This window comes from Ascidia mentula, chromosome 8, assembly GCF_947561715.1.
Source record: "Ascidia mentula chromosome 8, kaAscMent1.1, whole genome shotgun sequence".
In the NCBI taxonomy this organism is placed as follows: Eukaryota; Metazoa; Chordata; class Ascidiacea; order Phlebobranchia; family Ascidiidae; genus Ascidia; species Ascidia mentula.
In genome coordinates, this window is record NC_138573.1 from 11,226,538 (window position 1) to 11,249,131 (window position 22,594).

General features: G+C 35.2%; 2 protein-coding genes across 2 annotated transcripts; one reads left to right on the forward strand and one right to left on the reverse strand.

The window, feature by feature from the left end:
- Positions 1–6,707: 6,707 nt before the first annotated feature.
- On the forward strand, positions 6,708–15,731 carry LOC145912750 (ankyrin repeat and FYVE domain-containing protein 1-like). Its single transcript, XM_083000332.1, has 24 exons — positions 6,708–6,804; positions 7,259–7,478; positions 8,351–8,483; positions 8,544–8,668; positions 9,601–9,724; positions 10,108–10,257; positions 10,376–10,541; positions 10,623–10,753; positions 10,819–10,958; positions 11,260–11,453; positions 11,522–11,619; positions 11,698–11,767; positions 11,829–11,960; positions 12,019–12,172; positions 12,231–12,329; positions 12,387–12,529; positions 12,852–12,996; positions 13,336–13,489; positions 13,816–14,016; positions 14,078–14,254; positions 14,312–14,459; positions 14,774–14,998; positions 15,054–15,214; positions 15,270–15,731. Exons 1-24 carry the CDS (start codon positions 6,780–6,782, stop codon positions 15,471–15,473), a joined length of 3,519 nt encoding a protein of 1,172 aa, XP_082856458.1. The 5' UTR covers positions 6,708–6,779; the 3' UTR covers positions 15,474–15,731.
- Positions 15,732–16,416: 685 nt separating this feature from the next.
- LOC145912463 (glutamate--cysteine ligase catalytic subunit-like) lies at positions 16,417–21,961 on the reverse strand. The gene is made up of 15 exons (XM_082999930.1): positions 21,712–21,961; positions 21,303–21,415; positions 21,132–21,248; positions 21,006–21,071; positions 20,828–20,944; positions 20,471–20,529; positions 20,211–20,416; positions 20,011–20,144; positions 18,364–18,485; positions 18,186–18,298; positions 17,930–18,127; positions 17,723–17,870; positions 17,388–17,473; positions 17,108–17,228; positions 16,417–17,046 (listed from the first exon to the last, which is right to left on the reverse strand). Exons 1-15 carry the CDS (start codon positions 21,862–21,864, stop codon positions 16,856–16,858), a joined length of 1,944 nt encoding a protein of 647 aa, XP_082856056.1. The 5' UTR covers positions 21,865–21,961; the 3' UTR covers positions 16,417–16,855.
- Positions 21,962–22,594: the final 633 nt, after the last annotated feature.

Below are 22,594 nucleotides of genomic sequence, written 5' to 3' on the forward strand. Positions count from 1 at the left end.
AACCCCTATCATCACGCATTCTGGCACTGATGTCTCATACCAAGAGTAAACCAATGCGTTCATTTCCCGACAAACGAAACAATCGTACGGCGCAGCGAGTAATAATGCGTTCAGAGAAACACGCAGTGGGTGGGTGGGTGCGACAGAAACTTGAACCATGCAACTGGAGTCGTTTTTGCAAAGCAGCAATGGTGCGGAGAAAATGTTATTTTTGAAAACAAATTTAAAAAATATAGTAACCAATGAACTAAGGATTGCTTGAGGAAACAATGCAGTCAAGAGGTCTTTCGTAGCGTGTACATTTTTTTGCCATAATGCTTACAGCTTCCACGTTTGATCGCTTTACGCACGCGTATGACGAAACTATACGGAATACAGATGTACGAGATTTTGTAGTTGTAAAAATACATGTTTTAATTGATTGCGTTTTTTAAAGTTGTTAGTTTCAGTTATATTATGTCCCAAATTCATCTAATATTGCAATGTTTTTGCTATGTATTAATGCTCCTTGCAATTAAAGAAAACGTAATAGGTAGCGCCATGGTCAGAACCAATTGTGAAAAAACGTAACCGCGGTAGGTTAAAGCTACTGAGTGCGACAATTCACTAACAGTTGTCGATTTCAAGCTAAGTCTGAGTAAGATTGGGCTGGTTTTTGGCTTGTTGTAGAAATTTCTTGTTTGGGCGGTTTTTGGGCTAGTTTTGACAAGGCGTTGGGCGGTTTTAGAAAATTTTACCTGGCAACACTGTTCACATCGATCTTACTAGTTTTCTTTTTTCGAAGATTGGACGCCAACGATTTTCCTAATGACATCTATTTGTCAATTTTTTGCCGTACATGCTGGTGGCAAAAGTGGTTCGAAGACGTTGGTGCCAGTATAAGTCGTTTAATTTCAAAACGCAAACAATTTTTTGGGGAGATATTTGTATTTCGAATCTCTATCAAACAACAGCTTTTAACTGAACGGTTACTGAGTGTTGAAAACTTAATGTCATCATCGCTTTGGATCCCCACCCAAAATAAATTTGTCTGTTTAGATTGCTAAATAAACGCAATCACAATAATTTTTTGGACAAAATCCATGCAAAAACCAGCTAAAACCTGCTTAATGTTCAGTGAATAAGCGCGTTAAACCTAAAACTAACCATTGTTTCCAAACATGGAGCATTGTTACCGAACATGTGGCATTGTTACGAAAGTACCATTTTTCGTTCAATCAGACTTTAAAAGAGACATAGCAGCCTACAACATGTAAGGATTTAATTGTTTTGTCGTTATTTCAACGTGGACTCCAAACTTATGCAAGTACAAGAATCCTGTAATCGAAATAAGCTTGGTCGTTCATATGCGTTAGTTACCAGATACGACATTTTTACCATTCGACACGCACGACAATTTTTCTCAGGATGTTCGACATGCAGAAAAAAATCGACGCCCTGGTCAGACGTAAAGAAAGATGTTTACTATCTGTGTTGTCACTGCTGATGGCGATTAGGAGATTGAAGGTAAGAGCAGTAGGCATGTTTAGCTGTGCTTGGCCATTGTTATTAATATATTTTGAATACCGGTACAGTAATTAAGTGTGATTATCGCTGGTGCTGCTGCTATGTACTGCCATGGTGACCAAACTTTTGTAAATGCGTAATAATGCCCTAAGTACGTCATGTCCATTGTTTCGAAATCAGTACCGCATGCTAGCATTTAAGTTTCGATTTTTTTGAGAAGTGTGCTGTGTGTCTTTAAACCAGGAAGTCGAACCGGATCTGAATCCGAATCTATAGGCTTGAGCGGTTTATTTTTGTGAACCAGAGCTTAACCCGAACCGGTAATAAAAAATCTGAAAAAAAAACAAACCGGGACCGAACTTAAATGGAAGCCGAACCAATTTCGAACTGATTCGTTATTGTGTTGCTTTCGCCTAAACGGTCGAACAATTCGTTTGTGTCATATTTTACGGTTCAAAATTGCCCCAGCAAACTGGCATTTGTTTCAGAAATTGCTTGAACCGGATGTGTTGCTATTTATGTGATATTTTACGTTTGCAGTGTCTGCTGTGCTAACGTAAACCTCCAATTATTGTTGATTGACTAAATGTGTGGTGTTTTTTGTGCAAAAAACGCGTTGCTAATTTAACGTAAACCGCAATATAGTTTGTATTACGCCAGCAGCGGCCCCTACATTTTGACTGCGTGGCGTAACAGTAAGGCTACAATAAGGATAAGGAACTATATTTCCATCTGCAGATAAGAGATAGATATTTTGCAACAGATGACACATTCGCGAAATAATTTCTAAATTAGAAAAAGTGACATAGTACTAGTTTTCTCGAGCTTTGGTTCAGTTTTTGCGAAACTGAAAGATTTTTTAGGAATGCAATTGATTGTTTTCGTTGTGAGCGAAGGTGTTTGCATGTAAGTTGAGTGGTATATTTTAAAAATAAGTGCACGATTAGTTTTAAGGCCCTTTTTTCATTTTATGGAAAAACATGATGTGTTTTTGAATTAACAGAAAATTTCTCTATTAGCAAGCATTTAAAAATTGAAATCAAACCACTAGAATTAGAAAACAAGCCATGGAGTTTGTTGGATGCAAAACATCTTCTGGAAAATCCCGTTGACATCTCACATGTTCCTGCTGTTAAACCATGTGGCGGAAGTGCCTACTTTTTCAAGGGGGGAAATTGGGAGTCTCGAAATTATTTTAAATGCGACCAATGCAGGTTTATTGGCGAATATAATGTTTCTGTTGCTGCCAGGCATATTGTAAATTAATAGTCTGTTCTTCTGGCAAATAAAACGTAAAATAAAATGTATTGGAGAAGGTCGTCCTAAGAATGACAAGTTGGGATTCATTTGGAGGTATTACAAAATAAAAGTTCCCAGTGGCAGCAAGTGCGAAACATCGGCAGCTTTTCAGAGGCACGTGTTTACATTTTTGTCGGAAAGCTTGAATGATCCACCTGTATGTCTGGTGCACTACTTTGGAAATGAGGAGACTCATGTTGATACTCCACATGGAAACGCAAAAACGAAAACTGGAGTTTATCTACCAACGCTTAAAACAGTGATGAAAACAATTTCGTCCAAAACAAAAACACAGAAGCCCAAAAAAGCATATGACCAAATGCAAACAGAAACAGGCAATGGAAATGAACAGCTTCGAATGCCAGTGGACAGACCAAGAGATATTAAGCAATGCGAAAACACTCAGTACAATGCATCGCCAAACAAAAAGTTTTGCACTGTTGAAGTGGCAAATCAAACGGTGACCTTCGTAAGCCAATTGACAATCTATCCAGATTTAGTAGTTCACCTTGCAGCAGAACAAATTATGAAAGAAATGAAAAATTTAGTCAGTCTTTCAAACGCAAACATGAATCTTAAGCAAGTCGTTTCCTATGACACCACGTTTTGTTTGGGGGACTTCTACGTGTCAGTGCTTGTGGCTCGGAATACCAAAATGCAGGATGAACCCATTTTTTCAGTGGCGTTCACGTTACACGAAAGAAATTTTTTATAGTACCACCGTGAATTTTTACGTGATATCTTCCCCGCAATTGCCATGACAAAAGCGAAAACCATCCCAATAGTTACTGACAGGGTAAAAGGAATGACCAAGTGCCTCAAGACCCATTTTCCTAGACTTGTAAATGTTTTCTGTACGAATCATATATTGAAGGATGTCGAGAGGTTGATTAAAAAGCATGGCATGGTGGTGAAAAAGATGATGAAAAGGTCTTAAAATACGACAATACGCGTCTCATTGATTGTGCGTCAAAAACTGATTTCGAAGACGCTTACATAGTGCTTTGAAGTAGTAGGTCCCTATCGTTCAAAAAGTATTTTGACATAAATTTGCAAAATGATCTCATTCAGCACTGCAAGTTTGTGACAGAATCGTTTGCAGCATTTTAACAAGGTGCTGTGACCAACAATATTGCGGAGAGTATGAGCCACGTGCTAAAGGCAGTAACAGAACACTGTTTCCAGTAGACCTGATGATCATGATTTTGAAACAAGTTTAGGATATAGGTCTACGACTTTTTGCGCGCAGTAACTGGTTTTGGAAGATATCAATTAATCGTGGACTCGTTGGTTTTTCTGCTGCAACATCATCATTTTCGGAAATGAATCCATTCGTAAATAACGTATGTAGCGGCCGTAATTAACTCGAAATCTGTGCAGCCTGGATCTGCACCGACCGCCGCACTAGGGGGTTTCCTAATGTGTTTAAACGCAACACTGCAGGCCTTTTTGGTACGAATTCCTCCTTGTTTGCACAACAGCATTGGTTCTCTGTTAAACGAACAGAAACGTGTCACAATCGGCAATAATACGCACATTCAAATAACACAATTTCACATTCACTAACGTACCAACTTGTTAGGAGTCCAGGACTGAATTACAGGCACTTTTACGGACTAACACGTTTCAGCATTTCAGTTAAATTAACTCCAGTTTTTATAGCTACACACAAACACTAATGTTAGAACAAACATTTCCAAAACTAAATTGGATCAACTATGAACTGCGACAACTGAAACTACTGCTTACAGCACAGAAAGAAACTGTAAAACGTAGTCAGCACAAGATTGAGACACTAATGACATCACACGCATTGTTACGTTTTTGGAATTTTAACCAATCATGGTAAATACCTTGTTACGTCATAGTCAATGAAGTCAGATTACTGACATGAACTAGAAACAGGGAAATAAAGCACATACAAGTCATTTCTCGCTGTAACAACGTACAAGGCGTTGTTTTAAACCCGAGGCCCTCGAAGTGCTCTTGTTCAAGTACCGGGTTATGTTTCCATATTCTGGCGGTACAAATGGCCATACAGGAATCAGGAGAAAAAAAACGGTTGACACACAAGATGATTTTTCACTAGTGGGTTAAATGATACAACAGTAGGGGACGAATTTTCCATCCATTATTTTGATGACTGTGAGTTCAAACAATCAGCCGAAGTTCAGCTTTTTCCATGGCTTAACTATAATTCGGAAATTAAAATTGACGAAGGATGGAGCAAAACCTTTCTATTGGAATGTTTGGATGGAACCCGATGGTTGACAGAGGAAACACTGGAATTTTCAATACAGTGCCTCATAAACGATACCACAAGGCAAAGATTTCTTTTATTCGGTTCATTTCATTTAGAGTGTGCGGAACGGAACATGCACGATGTGATTGGTACATTTGCCTGCGAGAAAGAAGTAATCAACTTTGACCATTTTTGCTTTGTGTGTAACCCTGGAGGTCATTGGTTTGTCGTAGTGGCAAATCTCAAAGAAAAAACTATTGCTTCAATTGACACCTTGGAAACGTTAACAGCATCCAAACTTAACTCTTTTATGACAAAGGCTTTTCAAATAATCACCGCTTGTTACGCCGTTGCCGGTATAAAAATTACATAGCCTACGCAGAATGGAAATTTGTAAAGTGCGAAGATGTTCCGCAACAGAAAAATTCAAATGACTGTGGAGTTTTATGTGTCGTTAACATTTTCTGTGTTCTCAACAATCTCCCTCTCCCTAAAAGTGTGGATTCTACCCAGGCAAGAAACTGGATAAAGCAAAAAATATCAAACCAACAATCGACAACTTACCCAGTAAGCCCAAACAAAAGCTAGACGAAGCTAAACGGGCAGTTAATAAAATTTGAGACAAGGAACGTCACCCAGGATCTTATCACTGTCCGTTGAAAAACGACGGTACCAACAAATTTTTAATATACATGCAAAGAATTCTACTGATGCATGGGAAAAATGCGAGGCTATAGGTTGCTCAGGCAACAAACCAAATCACACACAGGTTTTCTGCATCTCATGCAGAGAGTGGTTCCACCGAGTTTTATTACCGGGAAGAGTTCGCTCGGATGGAACGTATTTCAATTGTTCGTCAGTATAACTGTTTGCATTCTTATTTTCGCCGCGACATCTTTCAGTCGCCTTGTTTTCGAGTAATACACAAACAAAGTATCATTTCCCGTCTTTCCTGTATTTCGACAAAAACAATGAAAAGCGCAATAAAGGTCGCCTTGGCATGATTTGTACAAGTTAAAATGGCACAATACACAAACAAAGAAACATTTCCCGTCTTTCCTGTTTTTCTGTGTTTCGACAAAAACGATGAAAAGCGCAATAAAGGTCGCCTCGGCATGATTTGTACAAGTTAAAACGGCATAGTACACAAATAAAGAAACATTTCCCGTCTATCCTGTTTTTTTTTGTATTTTGACAAAAACGATGAAAAGCGCAATAAAGGTCTCCTTAGCATGATTTGTGCAAGTAATAACGGCATAGAACACAAACAAAGAAACATTTTCCGTCTTTCCTGTTTTTCTGTATTTTGACAAAAGCGATGAAAAGCGCAATAAAGGTCGCCTTGGCATGATTTGTACAAGTTAAAACGGCATAATACACAAACAAAGAAACATTTCCCGTCTTTCCTGTTTTTCTGTATTTCGACATCTCAATATTTACAAATTTCCCGCTTTTCCCGTTTTTCTTGAATTCTGCATTTCCCTCATTTAGAAATGTACAAAATTTCCCTTTTCCCGCTTTTCCTGTTTTTCCTGCTTTTAGTGTTACGTTACCCCATGCGGACCACTGATGTGTAATAGAGAATTAGAGATCAGTGATGCGGGCTCCTGCCTCATACTATCTAAAAACCTAATCAAGTTTGCATGATTTTTATTTTATTTTTTTCTTTAAAAGGATTTACTATCTTGTAGAATAGGAAATTATAATGTTACATTAAAAATAACTTGAAAGAATGTTCTCTGAAAGTTGCAAAGAAGGTAAGGAATGGATATTCCGATGGCATGCTGAATTGATAATGACTTGTGTTAATTATCTGAATAAATAAAGCAATGCCCAACATTATAGGTCTGATAAGTGTCATAGAGAACTGCTCTGAAAACAGAAAATTGCTTATTAGAGAGCTGTTAAAAATATGGCCAGACATGTTTGCTAATATATGCTGAGTAATTTGTTGTACTTTGTGGGATGATACATTTTTGTGTGATACAGAGCACCTGAGTTGAACCCTTAAATCCACTCAGTCAAACTTCACTGGTTCGATTAGGCCCCATGATAAAAGCCTATAAATTAGACTCCAGTAAGTGACAACAAATTAATTCTTTGTCATACAGGAGTCTGATCAATACAGAATGGTTATTGATGAAAATGTAGACTCCCTTTAATTTGGTTTGCCATGAATTTATCTGTATATATTATATGTGTTTCTTGCAGATGAACTGGACAAAAGTCGAAAACACCTTGCCTTACTTCGTGCCCAGTATGTAAAACTTCAGGAGCAATTTTCAGAAGTACAGAGAAAGTATTCAAACTTAAAGGCAACTCACAATATAAAAAATGATGATAATGTTAGGTCACATGACCTTGCTGACTATGGATTGGCTGCTGGACTCCTTAAGTTGGCTACCAAACTGTATGGTACACCTACATACAGGTAAAAGTACTTTACATTTAGATCCATATTTTTTAATTGTGTTCTGCAAGAATTTAATTGTTGAGATCTAACAGTGGATGTTTTGTGTAACATTAGAAGGTCTGTAAAAAATTATGGGTGTTGTGATTTAATTGCATAAGGTAGGGTTGTGCAATGGTACACATTAACATAGCACATGCAGAGACAAACACTTTACAAAGAAATTAATGCCATTTTCCTCACACACACCATGACAAAATGCTGGCTGGGGTAAGATATGCTGACACCTGATCACCAAACCCAAACATGTAATTAATGCAGGGTTCCAATTAGCAAACTGTTTTTGGAGTTGTTGCGGCCGTTTTTTGGAATTCATTCGTACATGTAACAAGCGCTGATGCAAACAACGTTGTTAACTTTTCTTGGTAATGTCAACGACTATTTTCTTTCAATTCTCGTATTTTGTCAAGCCTCTATTGTGCAATAAATACTTATGGATAAATGATGGCGATGTATTACAAAACAAATATTGAATCAACGAGTTTAAGTGCACAAGTGCGTACTAAACAAAATTTAAGTATTGGAATTTAGGTTGTAACGTTATTGCGATACAATTTTTACCGCTAATTCGAACCATTAAATAGTTTACAAGGATTGAAGTTGGTACAAGATTTGTAATCCAAATCTATTGCACTCCTCTGTAAACAATTTGATTGAGTTAGTATTAGCTGTCTAACATGTAGACATATTATTAAATGTTTGCAGGCACCCTACAAATCTTTGAAAGTGTGCCAGGCCTTCATAAAGTTTGACAAGCATTAAGTTTGTGCCATTGTTTTTTGCAAAAAAAAACGTTCATAATAGTGATATTAAAAGGTTATTTTTTCATGTAGTGACATTGAAATCCAAATGCAACACAAAGTATACCCTGGACACAAATTTGTTCTTGCAGCAAGGAGTGAAAAATGGCAAGCAGACGGTATCGATAAGATGACACAGCTTGATTTAAGAACACTTGATTTTAAAGTATGTTTATCAAATAATATGTTTTTGTTGTTTATTTCAACAATTGTTGTGGACCTTCAGGCAGGGGAAGCTATCCTTAAGTGGTTATATACAGATGAAATTGAACTTGCCAAGTGTGATGATGAATTTATCATACAGTTGATGAAAACTGCTAGCACATACTCACTTAAAGGGTTGCAGACAAGGTAATGAAAACAGACAGTGTTAAATTTTTGTATATTAAATGTTATTTTTAATCTAGATTTTAGCTTATTTTGAAGAATGTAGTCTTAGACCAGCATGCTTTTTCAAGAAATGTACTTATTTTGGTTTGTGTACTTAGATTACTTTTATGCAAACTATATATATGTTACTATAGTATAATATTTGTACAACCTCTGGATGATCTTTTGAAAATTGTTGTATAGTTTGTTGACCACATTTTTGTTATCAGTTTTGACTTCCATGCTACCATGCTTTTGTTGCAGAAATGTGCATTTTTGGAGATTAGTGCAAGCTTGTTGCTTTTGATAAAAAATTTTGTTGTGAGTCATGACAGTTGCAAGGTCTGGCTCAGTGTGCAATGTAGCAACTTACTAACTAACAAGTTGAAAAAGCAACTCATTCTTACTCTTGAGTCATACAAAAAGAGTGAATGTATATGTGTGATAATTTTACAAACATTGTGTGCTTTTAACGTCATGTTTATGAAAAGAGAATACATGGCAAATAACAAGAAATGATAAAGCTAGAAAGTAAAGTTTAAACCAAATCCTATTATTTATTTGGATTTGGATAGTTTATGATTGGGATCCCTACTTGCCATGAAGAATTTGTATTGATTGGTAATCTATTGTGTCATCACAAAGCAGCATATATATATATATAATTTTTGATGAAGGCACATGGTGATGGTAGCCATGATTATTAAATTACTGTTTGCTTTGACGCAGTTACATATTTTTTACAACGATTTATCAATAAAACTTAACAAAATTAAAGTAACCTTATAATACAATAGGTAACTAAACCTAAAAATATCAATGCCTCACTTAAATAGTTGACTCTTAAAATTAATTTTTTTTAAATTTTTTCATACTTGCACATCAACAGACTGGTAAGAAAATTTGTTTGATAGATGTGAACATGCGATACTTTCAACAATCAACGTAAGAAACTGTATTCAATTTTATGAACTTTCAGAAGAGGTCAGCGCCACATCTTTAAAAGAATATTGCTCCACTCTGATATCAATGCACTGGGTATTATTTTATTATATTTACAACTATTTTTTGTAGTGATGCACCGAAACAGCAATTTTTTTATTCGGCCGAAACCGAAACTAATTTTGGTGTCCATCTCTTTAAAATCGCAATAAATTTAAACAAAACATGTGCTTGAATGGATCTGATCCTATCATACAGCTTTTTATTGGCACTTAAAAGAATGCTGTACCAACTTCTTAAAGTTGATTTCGATGACAATTAACAAATAAAACACATTAGTACAGTTTGAACAATGATTCTAAACTATACTAATATTTGCGTATCAGTGTTGCATGCAGTAAAAAAGTTTTAGTTTCGGCCGAATTTTGCAAAAATATTCTTTAAATTACCATTTATATGACTTAATATGATCATGTTAGAATGACCTGACTGCAAAAGATTTTGTGTCCATGGCTGCCTCCAGTTTGTACACCATGTTTAAAAGTAAATCATCATTTCCATTGCACAAAGCAATTCGAGCAAAACGTGAAGACGTTGTCTTCCTGTTTCTAATTGAACACACTGGACAGGTATGTAATGGACTCTTTAAACATTTGCTATATTTACTGCCAAAACAAACTTAAAACCTTTAAAACTGTGTTTTTAAAAAGTGATTTAAGCACTTGGTAAAAGTAATGTTCATGGCAGTTGCCACAAGCTCTTAATCTCTGCGATGAAAATGGGGATCGGCCATTGCACTTAGCTTTAGATAGTGGTCAAGAATCTATTGCTGCTTCGCTCATTTCTCATGGTGTTGATGTTAATGGCACTGACGATGATGGAAAAACACATTTGCATCATGCAATTATTTTAGGTTTGTATGAACTTTTTTCCTCAACTGTTGACTCTATTTATGTATGGGAGATCATGATGCGTAATCTTGAGCACTTTTTAGGTGATGAGTTTTCTGCAATGTTTTTGTTGAACAATAATTGTTCAGTTAACTGTATGACCAGAAAAGAAGGATTAACTCCATTACATGTTATTTCAAAAATGAAGGTTGATGATTGTAATTATAACATGGAGGTTAGTGACAAAATTAAACTGAAACAGCAAAGAAACTGATAAAAGTATTTGATTCTTCCTTTTAGAGCATCGTCCGAGTTGCTTCACTTTTGTTAAAAAAAGGAGCCAGTCCAAATATTTCTGATGCATATGGAAGAACTTCTTTGCATCTGTCGATAATGTCACAAAATATACCTGTTCTAAAAGTTCTTTTGCAGAGTAATTTGTAAGTAGGTGTTTATGTTGTGCTGCTGCATTATATCCTTTTAATCCTTAACCCTGAAGAGCAGTGCAAGTTTTTTCCCCAATCATGTTTTACTGTGTTGTGTCTTTGTGCATTTGACAACCACGTATGTAGTAGCAAGAAAACTTAAGCTATTTGAATTGATAGATTCCTCCAATTAACGTAATAGTTACATAACATGTTACGTAAGAGTTGATTTTTTTATACATGGTAATAGACCAAGTTAAACATCATAACACCATGACAAAAAAACTTTGATCCAATTGTATTTTATTTAAATAAGGTGTGATTTGGAAATCCGTACCAGGGAAGGTGATACTGCTTTGTGGCTTGCATTAAAGGAATTAGCATCTGTTTCAAAATTATCAAATGGACTTGGAACACAGTCCATTATGGACTCTGTATACAATGACTTTTCCATGGCTGGCCTGTTGTTGCAGAAAGGATGTAATATTAATGCAGTGGAAACAAAGACAGGTCAACTGGATTTGCATTTTGTCTCTCTAACAACACTATAGTAAGCTATAACCAAGTATTTTTGCCAGGTAACAGTTTGTTGCAATTGTGTATGGAGAACATGGATGAGGTTGGTGGATTATTTCTTGCAAAAAATGGGGCAAATCTCAATCATGTCAATAACTTTGTAAGCAATTCATGTGCTTAATAAAAGTTTATAATCCTTGGATTACAAAACATTTTAATGCAAGCCAATGCTTTTCAGGGAATATCTTGTTTGCACAGTTCTTCAAAGCAAGGGCTTGTTTTTCTAACAGAATATTTGTTGACTCATGGTAAAACTTTAATGAATGTTAAGTTTTTCTTGATGGTTGTTTGTGAAATGTTTGTCGTCAGGTGCTGACCCTAATGTCCAATCTGGAAAATTAGACAATGATTCAACTCACAACATTTTCATGGAAACACCATTACATGTAGCAATCAGATGTCAGCACTACGATGTTGTTCAGCTTTTTTTGGAAAGAAGAGGTGGATTTGTTTTTGTTGTGCTAAACTAAGAAATAAATCATTGTTTAAAATGTTCCAGCTGATTTGTATCATGTTCAAAATGCCACAGAATGTGTACCTGATTTTAACATGAAAGATAGCAAAAATCAGACAGTTCTTGCTTTGGCAGTTTGGTCAGGGTTTTACAAGATTGCTGGACAGTTACTTAGTTCTGGAGCAGATATAAATTATCAGTGAGTTTTGGTCAAACCTATCATTTTTTTCAAAAACATTGAAATACATAAATTTTAGAGGAAATGGTGGCAGAACTTTACTACATATGGCCATTGAGAAGAAAGATATATCATCAACTTTATTTCTTCTGGAGCATCAAGCTGATATTAACATTCTGTAAAAGAAAGTGAGTGGAATCTTCAACTGTTTTAAGATACGAATGTTTTATTTTAGAACTGATATTGGAATAACTGCGCTTCACCTTGCTGTTGAAAACAGCTTGTCTGTAATTGTTGATGCAGTATGTCTCCGTGGTGCTAATATGAATATTCCTTTTAGCAATGGTGAATGTGCATTGTGGCATGCATTAACTGCAGGTACATAAAGCATATTGATAAATAGTTTTAATAAACTGACTTTGTAAATAAGTATTTTAAAAAACTATGCTGGGTGTTCGACTACTTTTCGCTTATCACCTAATACACTGCAGCAAAACAAAAATAAAGAATATGAAAAAAGAACATATTGTCAAATAATTGGCAGGACTGTACACTTGTACTAATGTGATGGGTGGTAAAATAAAAACAGAAATCATGTGTAGAGTTTAAAATATTCATCCAATATTAAAAAAGTTGCATACTTGTTTTGTTGTGGTTTAAAGTTTTTTTAATATTTGGTACAAAAATAGTGTTTGTGAAGGTGATGATGAAATTGCTTCTGCATTGGTCCGATATGGATGTGATACAACATTTTGGTCTCCAGGTCCAGAAAATTGTATGCAAACATTACTTCATCAAGCCTTGAGTGAAAATAAAGAAAATATTGCATGCTATATTATCAAAAGGTATGAAATCAATTTATGAAACAACAATGTTGATTATTCTAAGTCAATGTGAAGGTTATCAGACATAATCACATTGCAGTACAGGTAACAGATTAAAAACACAGACAGTAAAATTGGTTCGTTTCTAATAACCCTTCGTTTAATGTCAAAATTAGCTTGTTGGCCTTTTGTAAAATCAATTTCGGATATGTTTCTTCACAAAAACTGCCGACAATTACATAAAATAGTTGTTGTTTTGTCCATCTATCTTTTGCCTATAAATGCAATTTATTTGGTTGGCCTTATAGGTGTTGAAATTTAGTACTGCAAAAAAATGTGTTTTTATAACTATTGTTTTAGTGGTTGTGATTGCAACAGTCCAAGAAAAGTTGGTCCTTCCAAAATTGCCACACCTATTATTGATGGGCAAACTCCTTTGCACATGGCTGCCTCACATGGACTTGTCAAGGTTGTTAAAGCTTTGCTTAAACAAAATGCTTCCATAAATATACAGGTAAATGAAAGAAGTTTTATGATATAACCAATTACTGATGCTGCCAGGCATTTATTGTATTGTTCTTGTGGTTCTATGATTCTTGGAAACTTAAAACAGAAAAGTATTTGTCTTCTAAAATAATGCTACCATAATTTGAAATCAGTTGCATATTGTTTAGGAGTGTTTGATCAGTAACAATTTCAAAGTAGTACTTCACTTTTGCCTAATTTCTATGGATACCCACTGTGTAAATATGCTTTTTGGTGTTTGCTGTTGAATTTATGAAAATAGTTTACTTTTCAAAAATACTTACTGGGAATAAAAAGCTGACTGATGGTTTGTAGGATCATGAACTAAATACTCCCCTTCATATTGCTGTGAAGGAAGACAGGCTTGAAATTGTAAAAGTTTTATTGCAAGATCCATCAATAAACTTGACCTTGTGTGATAAATTAGGAAAATCACCATTTGCCAGTGCCATGCAATATAAGTATAACAAATGTGCTGAAGTGATATTATCTCGGGAACCTGGTACAGCTGAACAGGTATTGTTTATCAGCTGATTGTTTAACTGTTAGTGTAAGTGCATATCCTTTTTTTTTTCAGAAAGACAAGAATGGAAAAAATTTCTTACATTCAGCGATACTATCAAAAGATTTAGACAGTGTTTTATTTTTGATTTCGGTTGGGTCAGATATTAATTCCATAACTAATGACAGTAACTTGTCTTCCCCACTGCATCTAGCAGTTGAAGTCAGCGACGTACTCATTTTGCGAAACTTAGTATGTTTGGCTTTTACGCAAAAACTATTATTTTTGAACAAAATAATTTGTTGTTAGCTTTTAGCTGGAAGCAACATAAATGCAATAAACAAACATCAACAAACACCTCTGCACATTGCGGTAATTAGAAATGAAGCTTCAATTGTATCTGTGTTGTTGGAAAATGGTGCTGAAGTACATGCAGTTGATGGTGCAGGAAACAATGGTAACGATAACTATTATGAAATGTGTTTTTTAATATTTTGTTGCTATTTGCTTTAGTAGATCCTTATTTAAACCATAGTCGCATTTTACTATTTGGCCAACCGCAGTAGTACCTTAAAAATGTTGTACTATTGGGGTTACTGGGGCATTATTAAGTGATTTGTGATAATCTCTGTACTTTTATTTAAAGTCCACACTGTTGTGTCCGAAACAAAGAAACGGTATGGCCGAAATGTCCTGGAAAAATTCAGTTTACTGTGATATGTTCTACATGTTTATGGAAATGTCGTTATTATATGAGTTTTTCCATCCTAGTGTTCCACCTTGCTGCTCTTCATGCCTGTTTGGAATGCATGCAAATGCTCTCCCAAATGGTGCCAAGCATCCAGAAAACCTCAACTGCTAACAACAACAAAACACAAAACCCTTTTCATTTACTAGCAACTAATGCAAAAAACAATGCAGCATCTATGTTTGAATGCCTTTTTGCTGCTGTACCAGACTACCCTTTAGATATGCAGGATGAAAATGGAAACACTGGTTTGTCCAAATTTAAAGTTTTATTTGCTGCAAGATAATTTGGTTTTTAAAATAGGGCTTTTGCTGGCATATATGAATGGGCATGGTGCCTTGTGTCGATCACTTGTGCGTTCCGGTGCAACCCTTGCTACCTCAAATCACAATGGAGTGAACATTTTTAATTATCCAGTTGCCACGAAACAACTGCTTTTCCGAATTTTGGATACATTAAATCAGGTTTTGATAATTTTTGTGTTAGGCTTCATTTTCTGATTAAGGGTTTTTAATGCAGGAACCCCCATGGGTTGAAGGTACCAACTGCTTGGAATGCGATGTTAAGTTTGGTGTGGCAACTAGAAGGCATCATTGTAGACATTGTGGCAGACTCCTTTGTTCCAAATGTTCAGCAAAAGTCATGCCAATAATTAAGTTTGATATTGCCAAACCAACCAGAGTATGTAATTTATGCTACGATGTATTAACTCTTGGTGGCTAACATCTTCACAAGTATAATCAGAATTATTTTTTTATAGACTGTGATTGCAATCACTGTAATAATAACATCTTTTATGTACTGTGTCCATACAAACCAACACAAAGTATTACCAGTCGATTTTAAAGCTAGTATTACTAGTTGCTTTTCAATGATTTGTCATAATTTTTCATTTGCAATTGTTACATCTATGGTTTTGTGCAATATCCAACAATGGGTCTAAACTGCATGCAATTTTAAAATACATTTGTGATACTGTTATTTGCCAACTTTTTTTATTGGTCAGTTACAGAGTCTACCTTCACGCCACATATGTATGTCTATTAAAGTAAGTTTTATTGGTCACAAGATCTTCCAGGAGGCTCTACAAATCCTTGCTATGCACTGCCCCATCCAGATGCAATATTTTTTTAACTTTGAAGAATATTAGGTCCCTATATAAGACCCCAGTGCAACAATGGTTATTGGCAAACAAGCAAAGCAGCCATCAGGTGCATTATTGCAACCTTAGAAACAGGATCCATCACCGTTTTTTTTAAACTGGAATTGGAAGTTTAGGACCTTGTGATACACATGTTTTTTCAGCGAAACATTATCCCAGGGAAACAAAATGTGTTGAAAATGATTTCGCAGAAAAAAAAGCAAACTAGTTCTGTTACACCCATTTCAAATTAATATAGATTTCCAGCTGATATTCTAAAAAAAGGAATTATTAAAATGCACACTCATTTGTGATCTGCAGGCAGTGCACAATGTATTGATAGGTCCATCTTTTCTCTGTACAATGGAATAATTACTTTAGTTGAACCTTTAATTTTATGTCTATTTTCAAACAGACTCAACAAAACCTGTCTAAAGCAGTTATTTACCAACATCTTCTTTAAATAGAGCTAGAAGTCATGCTAGTCTAATTAAACAAAAAGATTATATGCACATACATAAAATTGCATTGTATTTGGACTCTTAGTGAGAATGGCACAACTGTTACAAGCAGTAATGATGAAGTGTTCTGGAAATTTTACACCATTAAATTTGTCAAAAGCTTTTATACTTAAATGCTGACAAATAACCCAAAATGAGATTAAATCACACGGTTGTTGAATCACAAATTGCAAGTCAGTAAACAATTAAAACACATGTTAGTCATGCCTCATTTCAATTCCCCAATTACCTCCTATTTCAAAATTGCATGCTCAATTTACTTTTACTGTTAAACACAGAATAAAACCTGTTAAGTGCTAATGCAAAGAAATATACTATATTTTTAGCATTCTTTGACTGCAGTAAATGTAGCAAAAGATTAGCCTATGCAAAACATTAAAGCAACTATGAACATTTTTAATGTAAAATTTCCAGCAATAAAATAGGAACACTGTCGTTCATCTTCAATTGACATATTCACTTTTGTGTTGAGGAATACCAAATAGTTGATGGCATTTGACAACCCCCTTCTCAATTTGGTCACACCTCACTAGCAAGTCATATGCTATTGAGTCGTTAACTCTGGAGTCTTGTTGATAGTCAGGGTGAGATAATACAAAGTGTCTCATCCACTGTGCCGCAGTCATGTACTCACCTTATGAAAGAATATATTTTAATACAACAAACATAAATCCTATGGAAGTATTCAAACTAACCTGCAGCACGCTTGCTGATTAAATTCAGGTATTCAGTGATACTACAACGAGCATTAACTTCAATCTCAACACTGTCCAAATAGCGACGAATAAGTGGAATAAATCCAGGAAACACATTTGCCTGATCCAAACATAAACCAATGGTAGTTTCTACTTTTAAAATGGGCTATGTAAAATGACACTAGCTGTAATACAACCAACTTTTGCAATTTATGGATTGTGTAAAAACAAACTATTTACACATGAATAAATAAACAAAATTTAACACTCAGCGCTTTACCTTGCCATTGATGATGGTGTCAATTGACATTTTTTCGCATATAGCCGGTTTAGTTTCCACATTTTCAGCAGGTTGAGATAAAAAATCTGAATTGTTTTGAAGTAATTTAAAGTTTATTTCATAATAATTATTGTCCAAAGCCTTAACAGCATTCCCAAACTTTTTTGCTCTTTCCACCCCCTTTCCATAAATCAAAATGTTTATCTCAGGGTCATAACCACCACTTTACGTAGTTTTAAAAAATGTGTATTTTTTTTAAATACGGTCACAATATTATATGTAGTTTTTTTTTATATATGTGGTATGAAACAATATGCTACTCCCTAAAGGTTTACCTTCACCATTTTCAGAACATTCAATATTGTTAGAGCATAACTGTGTGCAACAGGATGGTGTTCCACTGGTTATTACATTTTTTCGAAAGAAGAAGTTTTGCTTTTTAACAGCATTGTTTTCCTGTGCCCAAGCCATGTTTTGGTCAACCTACAAATGAACAGTGGTTGACCATAAAAGCTATCTGATGTAACAATTGCAGTACCTACATGTGATATAGGCATTAGAAAATCTAACTTGTATGTAAGAATCACTCTTGTCAGCAAGACAATGAAAACGACAAATGCAGCATTTTCGAAATCTGTAAGCTGTGCTTCCATGACCCGAAATTCCACCCTCCAACCTATTGATGATCCTGGTGGGGGAGGTTTGAATCGCATAGATTGCCAGTTTGTTGACTGTATGTTCTTGAAAGATTTTAAAGTTAGATTTTACTAGTTTCTCCAAAATTAAACACAAACCAACTTCAAAGTGATCTGTCTCAATTTCATCATTAAGCTCAATCTTCCTTGAAAACAATGACAAAGGATCTCTGATCCACAGATGAGCAATGTGGTTTGATAAAAGCTCATCAAGTCCTAGTTTTCCCAAAAATATAATAGCACAATTGTGCCAAGATGATATATAGAACAGTACAACTTACCTGCTTCTATAAGCATTTTCTTTGCACCTTCATCAATCTCCAACTGTACATCATTAAATACTTCTGAATTTTTGGATAGGTAGCTGTCAATTGAATCATACCTTGATTTTCGAATTCTTAGTCTAAATTCAAAATGCAGACAAGTCATTGAGAGCAGTAGGCAGGTGTGCACACTGTTTTCACCTATAAGGTCTCATAGACGGACTAGCTTTTAAAGTAGCAGGCACACAGATTTCCACTTTGTGGCACCACTATTGGTAACACAGCAACATTTCATGCAATCTTTACTTTTCCGAATTTATATTAGCACTGATGATGCTGTTTAGCGAAACATGTTTTCTTTGAAATAGAATTGCGTTTTAACACCAGGTCATGTTATAATTTGAAATGTGGAGTTTCTACCTGTGTCATGCACAACAAATGGCATTGGAAAAAGTTGGGTTCAGGAAGAAAATATTAAATGTTGTTACCTTCATGTTTATGTCAACATTTTAGTTGATTTTTTGGGGAAATTCCCCGATTTTTCGCTGTAATCTAAGGTTAATTGTGGTCAAGCATTGCAAAATACGAACGCTCGTGTTGGCGCAAATCGTCACATAAACGGTGGCTTCCTGGCTTGCGCAATTGCGCAACGCTATGGAACACTCCATGCGAGATCTTGAGTCGTAGTTTTGTTACTATTACTTTAAGGCTTGAATGTATTTGTAACCAAAAGGGATCAAATGTGGACTTTCGTTATCAAAAAATCATGAAAATAAAAACTATTTTGTATGCGGTGGCCTTATATTTCTCCTTGCATATTAGCGAGCGCTAACAGTTTTTTCAACATGCATAATATTGGCAACGTGTGAAACAGCTAAACTAATTGGCTTGACACAAAGGAAAACCGTTTGTCATTGCAACAACATGACCACTAAAAAAAGACATTTCGTCCTTAGACTGACGAAAAATGACACTTGTTTCGTAACAATGCAACATGTTTTTAAAGGATGACCAGTGATCCGTAACAACGCTCTCTGTTTGGAAACAATTGCTAGTGCAAGCACGATGCGTTGTTTACGTTGAAGAAAGTTTCTCGTTTTCACGGGATTTTGACAAAAACTGTACAGTGCTTTTATTTAGAACAGACAAAAATATTTCACAATCCGCCCCCCCCCCTCCCCCCCTTGATACACCTATAGTATCACAATGAACTGTTGTAATAAAATACCCAAATATTACTGTTAAACAGAAGGGGTGGTGGTGAATTTTAACCTGTTAAGAATGCTTGAGAGTGAAAAAGTTTGGGAAACCCTGTAATAGACCTATTTCCTCTTATCAGCATTCCTTAGTAAAGAAATAGGAAGGAAAAAACATTTGTAAATAACCATTTAATTCTTTTTTATGCAAAATACACTAGATTTGATTTTCGTACTAAAAACATTCTGTAATTTTTTTTTAGATATTAATATATTAGATATTAGGTGTGTTATGTTGTAAAACACCAATTAATTTAGGAAATTGTTTCAAAAAGTACAAGGAACTTCAAAAATCTTTTAGTTTTGTAGGTTTTGGTAAAAATGGGCAATTTAAAAAAGCCATTTTCATTCTTGCCGTAGTGATAAGTCACACTTCTGTTACTGGTTAAATAAATAGAAAAACACTTGCTTGTTTTTGTGCAATGGCTTGAGGCCCCGTTCCTCTTCAGTTCTATCATCTACACTACCAGCAATCACCTGCCATCTAGTGTCAATATCAGAAAGGTAGCCACGATATATTGGAGAAGCTGCACTTAAAGCAAGCTACAATACATACAATTTTTGCTGAATTAGTTCTTTTTAAAGAATCACCATTGAATGCATTATTACCATAATGGGACAAACAGGAGCCAGTTGATCATACAACAATTTAGCTTCTTCAATATTGCATGCTTGGAAAGTCATTTGCAGACAACAGTTTCCCATTCCAAAACCCATACAATCCATATATATGTGGTCTGGTTTCGCAGCAGCATTAGCTTCTGGGTCATCAAAGGTTTCAAGAAAAGGAGATGGTGTTTTGCTATCTCTGAAAACTAAAAATAACCAGTTGCAAATGTGGAAGCTTACTTTTAAGTAAATCTACTTACTTGGGACATTAATGGCAACCTTTTCACCCTTTCTCTTTCGAATGTTCTGGGTCAAAAATCTAAGTAGAAACAGCAGGCTGGTTAGATATACGAACATATCTAGGGGTGTCCCAATATCTTCTTTTTTGAGAAATACATTGACTGTTTTGGTGGCTAAATAAACACAAATTATGCATTGGAGTGTTTTGATAATGTAACCCAATTAGGCAAGTCAAGGATTAGCCCAGAATTGGGCATTATTTTGTCAAGCACAAAATAACTGCAGGTACATATACACACAGACATTACTAAAAATAATTTCATACCAACGAAACTGGGAAAGTAAATACTTTATTAAACACATTCCTGTAAACTTACGGAAATCTTGGGTGGCTTCCAATTGCCTGGTCTGGAAAAAATAGGGATCTTGAAACAGGATTGGAGTTGGGACCGGCTATGTTGTATTTTGGGTTTGTAAAATCAAAGCATCCTAATCTACAATATCCAAGTTTTTAAGAATTGTTGACAGAATAAGTTATCTACCAAACTCAGAAACCTTGGAAATACAGTCAAGCTCATTATTTGTTCATTAGGTTTCAGATGTTCTTGCACCTCTTTTCGTCTAAAAAAAAAAATTAACTTTGTTGAAACCAGAAGTAATGTAATATTTGCATGAGATCACCTCATTCTCATGTTTGCCTCCACAACATTAAACTGTGCCATGTAACCAAGGTAAGGAACCCCAGGCGTTCCTTCAACCATGTAGCTAGCATACTCTTGTCTCCATAGAGAAGTAAGACTGTACAATTTTAAAATAGAGTAAGTACTGATTTTATTAATGCACAAAAACTACTTTTTGATGCTATTCCGTTCTTTTTCTTGCAACTTATTGCATATTTCTTCTCCCCTGAGAGAAAGTTGAACTTGTCTGTTGGCATGATCAAATTGAACAATCATATATTCCACCTGAAATCAAATACTTATACAGTAATACAAAGTAAATTTATGGTAAACTAAGTTTCACAAAATGCGTGAACAATAAATCAGATTTCATCAGAAAATCGATTTTTTTCACTTATGGCCTTCGATTTACAACAAATGTTAAAATATTACATTTTTAATTTGTTTGTTGAAAAATTACCTTTCAACAACACCTCAAAAATGTTATGCATGTATGGCCAAGGCCATGACAAAAAACTTTTATGAAATTACTTTAAACTAGCACTGAAAGAGTTTAGTAAATTGTACCAAGAATATCCCACCTCATCGCCCCATTTTAAACTGTCCTCTGGTCGTTTCATTAGTCTTTCATAGTTGTTCAGAAACTGAACAATTCCATGATGCTTAACATACTCCACGTGCGGTTCAATATCTTTCCAATCAAGAGGTTCGCCGTCGAAGTCTAGCAAACCCATTAGACCTATTGCTTATAGGATTATCAAGTGCACCCTTAAACTTGAGCTTAACAAAAGCAGCAAGAGTAGCTTCAAAGAGTTTGTTCCAAAACACGGCGGGATCCGTGGGTTTTACAAAACTGCTTCGTCATTGTTACTGTGCAATTTCAAGCATGTCAAAGTTTAAAAAAAAATATTATGTAACCTCGTCGATTAAAATAGTTTCAGGTGATTTGGTTCATGTTATGAAAGGTGTAAAAGATAACTACGACAGCAAATTTTATAATTTTTATGACGTTGTACTGACAGAGGACTCATGTTATGAAATCGGCCAAATGGTTTTGCAAATTTTTAAACACAGTTCAGCATTAATTGGCAAATCACAGGCAATTGACACGCACCGTGTTCAAAGAACCGATTGAGTTTATGGCCTTCTAAAGAGTGACATGGCAAAGGCCTTGCTGGCAATACCATTCTTCCAACCATCGAGTAATCGCATTTTGTTCAATGTGGCGAAGACTGTTTTGGAATTCTGTCCGATTTTTGATGTTGTCCAATTTTAAATTACTTTTCGCTTTTTATGTAGAACAGTAGATTTATTGTGTATTAGGAAAATACGGATAAAACATATGTAACGGTTTCCTATCGTTCAGAAAAACAATTTGAATTTTTAGTTTGTCGAAGACGTATGTCAACACTAACAAATGTCGACTACATGTGATAGACAGTTAGGAGACTACATGAAGTTGCA

Excerpts from the sequence above, each read along its gene's own strand:
- LOC145912750 (XM_083000332.1), top strand. The coding sequence starts at position 6,780 with ATGTTCTCTGAAAGTTGCAAAGAAG. Across the intron at positions 12,173-12,230 it reads GGAGCAGATATAAATTATCA|AGGAAATGGTGGCAGAACTT; the intron begins GTGAGTTTTGGT and ends CATAAATTTTAG. Across the intron at positions 14,017-14,077 it reads AACCTGGTACAGCTGAACAG|AAAGACAAGAATGGAAAAAA; the intron begins GTATTGTTTATC and ends TTTTTTTTTCAG.
- LOC145912463 (XM_082999930.1), bottom strand. The coding sequence starts at position 21,864 with ATGGGTTTGCTAGACTTCGACGGCGAACCTCTTGATTGGAAAGATATT. Across the intron at positions 18,486-20,010 it reads AAGCCATTGCACAAAAACAA|ACTAAGAATTCGAAAATCAA; the intron begins GCAAGTGTTTTT and ends TTTTGAATTTAG. Across the intron at positions 18,299-18,363 it reads GAAAATGCTTATAGAAGCAG|GACTTGATGAGCTTTTATCA; the intron begins GTAAGTTGTACT and ends TGGGAAAACTAG.